We start from the raw sequence: 10,256 nt of genomic DNA on the forward strand, positions 1-10,256 counted from the left end.
GGGTGGAAAAGGGGAATTCATCATTAATTCAATGGAACTTTGAATTCTGGTCTTTTTACACCTTCTGCATGACACTACTCACTTTTCAGAGTACTCAAGTAACTTCCATACACATTGTGCACAGTTTTTACACCTGAATTTAGTGGGAGAGACAGGGTGCATGTGCTTACCCTATTTCACTTAGAACCAGAAGCTGTGATCCATTTTTTACCAATAGAGTGCAGCAGAAGTGATTGACTTCCAGATGGTAAATCAAAGTTGAATTCCTGAAATAAACCCAGTTTTGTTATGATGTATGACATGGACTGAATTGTGTCCCCAAAGTTCTATGTATTAGAAGCTTGATCTCCATTGTAACTGTTGAAGGTGGCAAATCCTATTAAGGTAATTGACAGGCAGGGCCTTGAAAAGGTGATTAAGTTGATGGTTTAATGGTGGTTGTGGGAGTGGTTCTGGGGTCCTTCAAAAGGACAGCGCACAAGGAACTCTCTCTCTCTCTCTGGTCCACCTCTCTGGTCTCACTCTCTCTGATCTCTTTCTTCTCTCTCTCTCTCTCTTTCTCTCTCTCTCTCTCTCTCTCTCTCTCTCTCTCTCTCTCTCTCTCTCTCTCTCGTCTCACATTCTGCCATGTGAGACCACTGCATAACTGTCACCACCAATAAGACCATCACCAGATAATTCCCTGGAATTTCCTGCCTCTGAAACTGTAAGCAATAAATTTTGTTTTCTTACAAATTACCCAGTTCCAAGTATTTTGTTATAAGCAATAGAAATGTACTAATACAAAATATTATTATTTTTGTATATTATACATTTACATATAAAGTACTGTAATGCAGTCAACCCTCCATTTCTGTGGGTTCCACATCCATGTGTTCAACCAACCACAGATCAGAAATATTCAAAAAAGAAAATTGTGTCTGTACTGAACATGTACAGATTTTTTTCTCTTGTTTTTATTCCCTAAGCAAAACAGTATAGCAACTATTTACCTAGCATTCACATTGTATTAGGTAATATACTGGAGGATGTGTGTAACTGATATGCAAATGCTATGCCATTTTATATCAGGGAGGTGAACATCCTCAAATTTTGGTATCTGTGGGAAGTCCCAGGACCAGTCCACACAGATACCAAGAGACTACTGTATTTACCAATTTTTATTCAGGATTTTTGCATTTATGTTCATAAGTAAAACGTGCTTGTATTTTCCCTCCTTGTAATGTTCTTGTCAGGTTGTTTTTATCAAAGTTATCCTGGCCCCATTAAACAAGATGATAAGTGTTCCTTCTCATCTGTTACATGTATAATTTATGTAAAACTGTCATTATTTGAAGAAGATTCTTAAGCATGTAGAAAACCTAAAGACATCATAGATTAGCATATACAATTAATAATTGAGTTGAGCAATTTTGCCATATATAAGATAAATATGTAACTATAAATACAATATAGAATTAATAAAGGAATTTAGCACATTTGCTAGATATAAAACCTGTATGTAATAACTAATTGATCTATAAACCAACAGCAAATGGTGAGCAAATAAAATTTTAAAATACCAAATATCAAATACACGTGAACAAACATAATGAAAGATAAGTGATTCATCATCTATACAAAAAACTATACATTATTGAAAGAAATGAAAGAAAAACTTTAAAAATAGAGAGGCATACGGCGTTCATAAATTAGAAAACTCATTATTGCAAAGATTTCAATTCCCTCTAACTGACATACAAATTTAAATTCTAGTCAAAATACCAGCTGTATTTTTGTGGAAATTGACAATCTTATTCCAAAAGTAATATGAAAATGTAGAGAAAAGAAAAGTCAGATATTCATATAGAAAAAGAATAAGGAGGGCCGGCCTGGTGGCGCACTCGGTAGAGTGCGGCGCTTGGGAGTGCGGTGGCGCTCCTGCCGAGGGCTCGGATCCCATATAGAGACTGGTCCACTCACTGGTTGAGCGTGGTGCGGGCGCGACACCGAGGGTTGCGATCCCGTTGCAGGTCAAGAAAAAAGACAAAAAGGAAATTAAAAAAAAAAAGAATAAGGAGAAACTTATTCTAACTAGATATCAAGATTTTATAATAGCATATCAAATTAGGGCAAGTGTTATTGGCCCACAATCTAGTAGAATACAATAGAAAGTCCAGGAAGAGAAACACACAAATACAGACACTTGGTGTATTACAAAGGTGGCACTGCAGTACAGTTGGGGGGAGGTGGTCTTTTCACTACCTGGTACTGTGTCAGTTTGATATCTATGAGAAAATAAATGAAACACCTTTATAACTTTGGGGTATAGAAAGTTTTCCTAAACAAGACACCAAAGTACTAACCTCATAAAAGAAAATTTGATTACATAACAATTAAGAAATTCTATTTTTCAAAAGACAAGAGAATAAAATGCAAGCCACAGATTAGAAGAACAGATTTGTAATTCGGATATAGATATAAATGTAGGCATATATGTAAATGTAAATATATAGATACAACCATTAAGGAGCCTGTATCCAGGGTGTGCATGCACATGCACATACACACACACACACAAGCCAAAAAAATGAGTCAATAAGCATACGGAAAAAAGTGCTCAATCTCATCAATAATCTGGGAGATGCAAATTAAAACCACAATAGGTACCACTATACACATACCAACGTGGCTAAAATCAAAAAGCCTGGCAATATTAACTATTGGTAAGGCTGTAGAACAAAAGGAATTCTCTTTCATTACTGTCAGGTACATTGGAAAACAGTTTGGCCTCACCTGGTAATGAATCACCCTCTACAACTCGGCAATTCCACCCCTATGTCCGAGTATATGACCAACATAAATGCGTGTCCATGTGCACCAAACGTCTGAGTATATGACCAACATAAATGCGTGTCCATGTGCACCAAATGACATCTAAAAGAATGCCTTTGGCAGTGTTACTCACAACAGTAAAAACCTAGAAACAACCAAAACATCTATCAACAGTAAAAATGTAAATCATGGTGTTTTCCTACAATGAAGTAAAAATAAAAATGCAATAAAAATGAAGAAACTACAACCACACAAAACTTGGGTGATTGTCATACACATAATGTTGGTTTGCTCAAAATGTGGTCTAAACAAAAGATTCCATTCTAGGTCGTTTCATTGATATAACTATAAATGAGGCAAACTAAGTTATACTGTTGCAAGTCAGATAACTAACTTTGGGAGGAGGAGGGAAGAAATGACTGGAACGACCATGTGGAAGCTTGTGGGGTGTGGGCAGTGTTCTATTTCTTTTGACCTGGTTGGAGGCTACAAATGAGCTCACTGGGTGGTACTCACCCACAGTATGAGCACATTTGTTTTGTGCATCTTACTTTTTGTGTTATACTTACCCATCAAAGTAATTTCAAAACTAAAAGATCTTGAAAAAATAGATCAGAGACCTCAGGACTGGATAAATCAGAGAAAAGAAGGGGTACATAAAGTGCATGAGATTTATTGTTCCCTTCAGCCCTTTCTTTCTTCTTCTTTGAACAAAACTAATAGACCAGGAAATATTTAGTTTGCCCTCAACCCTGAGATACCGAGAATATCTTTGAATGCAATGCACTCAGGTGGGAAGTGCTTGCTGGGACGAGGAGTATAAAAGTTGAAATTGTGAAAAAAACTTGAAATTGTGAAAAAAAATGGGATTAGAGGTAGATGAAGGAGCTAAGTGAATAACAGGCTGTGCAAGAGGAAGAAGGGAAAGTTGTTCTCTAGTGAGAAAGTCAACAATATGAATTCTGGAGATAGTTGAAATTGTGAAAAAAATGGGATTAGAGGTAGATGAAGGAGCTAAGTGAATAACAGGCTGTACAAGAGGAAGAAGGGAAAGTTGTTCTCTAGTGAGAAAGTCAACAATATGAATTCTGGAGATATTTCCTAGGGAGGGCATGAAGGAAGAAGAGATTGAACAGAAGGTGGTTAAGGGAGAAAGAAAAGAAACAGGGGAGGGAAGTAGGGAAGAAAAGGTAGAGAAATGGAAAGATGAGAAAGAGGGAGAAAGGGGAAGAAAGGAATGGAGGGAAGGAGAGATGGACTAAAGAAAGAAAAAGACAGAAGGAAGAAATGTGCATAAATGGTCCATACCGGGTACCTGGTATGAGCCAGGCATTTCATCCACATAATATTACTTAAACTGCACATCAACCCTCTAAATCAAGTATTATCTTTCTTATTTTACAACTGAGGAAATTGAAGCTCTGAGAGTTTCTTTTATTCAAGGAAACACACCTAGAAATGTCAACCCTAGCTGCTTGCAACTCCAAATCCTGTGCTCTAGGAAACCACTTAATTCCAACAAACAGGATTCTCTTATGGGAAGTAAATACTTTTGTTACACTTGGGTCCTGAAAAGAATTAACCCAGAAAGTCATTGTCCTAATAAGAAATAAAAAATGGCTGATTTTCTGAAACCCTAAATCTATAATTCTGTAATTCTATGGCACTGGGTCAGTTATGTGGAAAACTTATTGATATCACTGACATCCTCTGATTCTGCTTTAGTATTAAGCGCATTTTAGAAGAATCTAGTGTCGATTTTCTGGAGGGAAACTAGTGGGGTACTAGGAGAATTTCTGTTGAAGTTGACAAGCAGTGCCTTATCTTATGAGAAAACAGGCATAAAATATATTCCATGGTGTAGTTTGTAGTATTTGCCAACTGGCAGGAAAGCCAAAATGACTATATGGGGTGGTATAAAAAATTCCAAGAGAAAACTCAAGATCATGAAGTTACCTGGATTTTTTCAGGTTAATCAGAGAGCAGTAGCAAATTATCAAAGAGCGAGAGACCCCCCAGAAGAACATTGTTTCATTTTGACAAAGCTATATGTGAGAAATAGTGGACTTATGTCTTTGCATGTACCACAACTTTTGAGGTTACTTCAAAAGGACTTGCAGAAAGTATTTTTCATTAGTACTTTCACTAAGGACAAAGTTATTTAGCACTTGTTGTGAGTCAAAAGAAAAGGTGAGGAGATGGGAGAATTCACGTGTATTGAGGATGGGGCAAGGAACAAGTCAGACACTGCCAAGCCACTTTATAGAGCACAGCTCTGTATGTTCATTATAGTCCCCCAAAAGGCAAAAATTAAATTAAACCAAGCTACCTCCAAAGAATAATTAGAAGTGAAAGTTGATAAGGAGAAAATGGCTTATATTCTCCTCATTGATTTCCTGTGCACAATGAGTCAAATTTGACTGTTGGTTGGAAGTCAGTCTGGCTACTTCTTATTTATTTTTCAGCAGTCGGGTTCTCCTGTCAGTGCCTTTCATGCTGGAGTCTTTCTTTGTTCTAATCACAGCTGTCAGCTATTGAATGAGTTTGACACTCTGATTCCAGAAACAAGAGAATTCACACCCCTATGCATATGCAGTGGGTTCCTTCATTAAAGCTGACTGACATAACAGACATGGTGCACTGCCATTGATTTTTATAAGAAATACAAATGGCTACACAATCAAGTAGAAATCTCCTGGATCAGAAAAACACAGAGAGCCCAAGAACCAGTCTTTACACAATTCAGCCAATATTATTGTGAAGACCTAAATTTTTATTACTGCAAAATGGTAGATACAATCAGTTAAGAGCCAGATCTGTGTACACACACACATCAGGCTCAGACTCCTCCCCCACAACCTACGGTCCTTTCCAAATCATTTCGGTTGGAATCCCATGTGTTGAGTACTAAGTGTGATTAGTTAGCCATTGTGACTTGGCTTCTTGAGAACTGTATATTTCCTGGAGGAAAAAAAGAAGAGAATTACAGTGACCACAATCACCTACTCCCTAACAAAAATTAAAACAGAACTCCACCTTCTCAGAGTGTTTCCATATATAACTTAATATCATGAAATGATAGATTCAGAGTTGAAATGGATCAGCTAGTCCAAAACCACCGCTGAGTTCAAAACTATTCCAGAGCATCCTGACAAAGGCTCATTCAGATTCTAGTTGATATTCCTGGAGATAGCATGCCTTGTTTAGTGTGAGACTGCTTTCTCAAAGAGAAAGCACAAAGTATTATAGGAAGTCCTTACAGCATGGTCCCTATAGAGGTGCATTACCAATTTACAACTAGTATTTAGTCATCAGTGTTTGTCCTATTCAAAGCTGAGGAAGTCATAACATGACTCCAGCCATAAAATTTTCTTGCTGTGCTTTATACAATAGCTGGACTCTCCCTCCTAGGCTACAAAAGATGTTCTGCACGCCCTTCAGAAAGTCAATTGACTTCTGACCATCCCTAATTGATCTTTAACTTCTGTTTTCTCCATCAGTTTCTTAAATACCCAGTGGAATGCTCTTCTATGGCAATTTGTAGAACCTCCAGCAGTATCACTTGCAATTTTTCAGTAACTTCAGAACTGTTCACAAAAAGTGGCAAAAAGAAAGATCCAATGGATTAAACAAAAATACTGGTAAACAGCAATTTAGTAAGAGGGCGCTACAACTAAATGCGAGTCTAAGAAGTGAGATAGGACTACCGATCTGGAGGTGGATAGATATAAATTAACCAAATACAGTCACACGTGGTTGTACTACTCGATGCTATGTGATATATATATATATATATATTTTTTTTTTTTCTATATTATAAAAACTACAAGGGCGGGGAAGCAGACGTACCAGCGTTGCACAGGGCACTGGAGAGTATATTAACAAATACCTAAAGCATCGCAACCGCGGGGTCGGATGGGCCTGTCCCCGTTTATCTGCTCCAGAGCCCCTCTCATACGTATTATGGCTTCGTGTGTCGTCCTGTCTGTCTCCCCCGCTGGAATGTACCCAGGCCGAGAGAGAGCCTGGTACGTGGCAGGTGGTCAACAAATAGTCCTCGAAGGAGTGAACGGCTCTTGCACTAAGACGTGCCTAAAGGGATGAATGAATGGACAAACTCACGCCGGGGTCCTGCCCCACTCCCCTCTTCCCTCCTCGGCCCCATAGCCCCACGGGGACTAGGCCAACCCCAGGAGAGCGCCCGTCGCCCACTTTTGCGAACCTTCCCCTACGGCAGCCGAGAGGCGTCAGAACCCCGGTCCGGGCGGAAGAACAGCCTCGGCTGCTGCCCGACCCGTGCGCACGCGCAGGCGCGGCCCCGGCGCTTCCGGGAGGTCACTTCCTCTCCTGTCTCCTAGCAACAGCTGGAAGCGTTGTTGACGTCCCGGGAGGCAGTGGCGCCGGACTGAGCCCAGAGTCTCACCGCCCGCACGATGGTAAAGCTGGGGTCTCCATCCGCGCCCCGCCGCTCCAAGGGTGCCGACCGGCAGGGGCCCGCGCTGCCCGGCTCCCGGGGCCCACCCAGGCTTGGGAGGTCCCGGCGCCGCGGCGAAGACTAGTGGCTCCAGAAGCTTCTTGGAGGGACGAGGAGACCCTGGAGAGGGGGAAGAAGATGTGTAGATGGGTGGAAGCTATCTCGGGGCTTGATTTCGGGGGTGGTACTTGGGGAAAGGTGATATCGAGAAAGGGAAGAGAGAGATTGAGAGGCAGAAAGATGCAGGGGGAGGAGAACTCCTGGGAGCCCAGAAAGTTTGAAAAGGGGAGGAGCGAGATGGAGAGGTGACAGACCCGCGCCTGAGAGGGCAGGAAGAGATGGGTCAGGGAGAACGAGGGAATGGAGAGGGGAGATGGAGAAAACAAAGAAAAACGGGGAAAGGGGAGGAACGGAGAAGAGAGAGCCCTCCCCTCCCCAGCCAAAAAAAAAAAAAAAAAGGAAAAGGAAGAAAACGGAAAGCAGACACTGGGGAAAGCAAAGAGTTCTAAGAGAGCAATGAAAAGGGGATTGGAGGTGGGGATTAAGAAATTGTATTAGGAGAACTCCGAAATCACGGGAAGCAAAACAACTGGGAGAAGAGAGGGAAAGGCCAGGAAAAGCAGAAAAGTAAAAGATAAAAGTAAACAAAGGTAGTGGTTGTAAGGAGCTGTGGACATTGTCTTAAAGATTACCAAAAATGTAATAAATTGTTGACACCCCGTACAACTGTTATGCTTTAGTGCAGTGTTTCCCAACGCGAGATGCAAACATTAGTTTCTACATAAGATGGCCCAGAAATGCCAAAAACAGAGTAAATCTCGTCATGAGAAAGTTATTCCTCTAGCATTTTGTTCAGCCTTTAGACTATCTTTGGAAGAAAGTTTCTGGCACTGTTAGGTCCTTAACACCACTATCATTGGGCAATTTCCATTTTTCATCTGAAAAGCAGACCTCAAGGCTCATATCTTTCATTGCAGTAGAATTTAATAATATTCTTTCTCTTCATTTTGTTGTTTTTACAGTTATTTCTATTTATGACAGATGATACCGGGTTTCCATTTGTGGCGGCGATGTATATTTTCCTCTTAAAATGCATTTATTTGAGCTTCTAGCAGTGATATAATTTAAAGAACATGCTAGGTAGATAATACAGATAGTATTCATAATGGCAAAAATCGTGAATCTAGTACACAAATGCCTGAAATTCATAAAACACCCGCTATGGTGGTGGAAAAGAGGAAATAAGTGGTGGTGCCCACATTAAGTGCAAAAGGAATTGTTTATTGACTAAAGTAACATAATGTTCACCTGTGTGATATTGGGGGGGAAATATAACAAACCCTTGTCAAGAGACTCTACAGAATACTGTTTGAGTTCAAAATATCCAGTGATTGCTCAGTCATGAACAATATGTAGGTTTGGCAGATATTATTCTTGATTTTGACATTTCTAGAACGGAAGAAAACTGTATAATTAGGTCTATAAATAAGATTCATTGAGAAAGTTTAAAACACAATAATGAGGTTTCAACATAATCATTCATGATTGAACAGTCAGCTTGCACTGATACCCAAGCTATAGTTATCAAGAGAACTCTGGAACCTTGGAATACATTGTTTTTACAGAATATCCTTCTGTAAATTTAATAATTTGAACTCCCAATTAGGTAACATTAATGAAAATAAGATTTCTCACTAAGGGCCTCTGTTAGACAGAGGGGGGCTATGATAAAGCTCTGAATATCTAAAGGACTATAATGCAGAAAAGGAATTTTTCATATGAATACAGAAAGATCACTTAGTGAAAGATGATCCAGACCAGATTTCGGTACCATGTAGATAGTACTTTTCTAGCAAAAGAAGTAAAATGGAGTGAGCTGTTGTGAGGCTGTAAGTTTTTGTCCCTAGAAAAATTCAAAGCTGTCTGTCAGAAATCTCAGATTTTAGGTTAAGAAGATAGGGGAGTAGGTGCCTTTCTAAACATCATTCTCCTTATAGCTGGGGTCACCAGAAAGACTTTTTTTTTTAATTGCCTTCCTGATCTCTTTCAGGCAGAGGTGGAGGAAACCCTAAAAAGGATACAGAGCCATAAAGGGGTTATTGGAACTATGGTGGTAAATGCAGAAGGTAAATATATCACAGGCTGCCTTCCTGACACACAGAAGCAAACCAGGAACCTGTTTGTTGTGTCAAACCCTAAGACAAACATCTTAGAATTTGAAATCAAAAACATATTTTGTATATTTCTGCTATAGCATTTACTTTTCAAGCATCTATTGAGTATCTACTCCTATTGTATGTCAAGTACTCTGCTAAGAGCTAGAGATATAAATACGAGAAAGATGTCTAAACATGTCCATATGTTCCTAAGAAACACTATGTATTATCTACTTCTAAAGCTTTGGTAATTTTCTTCCAACATTTCAGGAGTTTCAGTAAAACTATCATATTGAAAATAGGGAGAATACCATTTCTGACAGTTTGTTTTTGCTTTAACATCATAAAGGGTACAGAGTTTGTCTTCGTTTTAAATGAAATTGTTCCTTTACTATATTTAATAAACATTTTTGAGAATTAATTTTAACATTATAGTATAGTCTTTCTGAATATAGTAAAAAAGGGCAAATATATTTCCAACTATGAAATTTGTAGGCTTGTCAGAAACTTGGCCTCTCTACACAATGCTTATTAAGAATTCATATAGCATTTTCTCTGGTATACCGCTCCATGCTCAGCTGTGGTGGCAACCTCTTAAAGGCTTCTGCTCGTTTTATTGCTAATTCCGGCATTTGTAAGGGTAAGAAGTGCCACTAGAAATTACAGAGCATTAGTTGAAATAAGAGTAGCTACTCCACGGGCCGGCCCGGTGGCGCACTGCGATAGTGCGCCGCTTGGGAAGCGCGGCGGCCCTCCCGCCGAGGGTTCAGATCCCACATACAGACCTGTTCCCGCTCACTGGCTGAGCGAGG

General features: G+C 39.7%; 1 protein-coding gene and 1 long non-coding RNA gene across 2 annotated transcripts in view; one reads left to right on the top strand and one right to left on the bottom strand.

The window, feature by feature from the left end:
* Positions 1–5,566: 5,566 nt before the first annotated feature.
* LOC103606773 lies at positions 5,567–6,934 on the bottom strand. The gene is made up of 2 exons (XR_551916.1): positions 6,664–6,934; positions 5,567–5,775 (listed from the first exon to the last, which is right to left on the bottom strand). It is a non-coding gene; the product is annotated as an uncharacterized LOC103606773 (long non-coding RNA).
* A 195-nt stretch (positions 6,935–7,129) lies between these two features.
* The window catches only part of DYNLRB2 (dynein, light chain, roadblock-type 2), a 12,478-nt gene continuing 9,351 nt past the window's right edge, over positions 7,130–10,256 (top strand). The window contains exons 1-2 of the mRNA XM_008591319.1: positions 7,130–7,250; positions 9,339–9,414. Of these exons, the coding sequence (XP_008589541.1) occupies positions 7,248–7,250; positions 9,339–9,414 (79 nt within the window). The 5' untranslated portion in view covers positions 7,130–7,247. The remainder of the gene's footprint in view (positions 7,251–9,338; positions 9,415–10,256) is intronic.

Source organism: Galeopterus variegatus, unplaced genomic scaffold (genome assembly GCF_000696425.1).
Source record: "Galeopterus variegatus unplaced genomic scaffold, G_variegatus-3.0.2 Scaffold6833, whole genome shotgun sequence".
Lineage (NCBI taxonomy): Eukaryota > Metazoa > Chordata > Mammalia > Dermoptera > Cynocephalidae > Galeopterus > Galeopterus variegatus.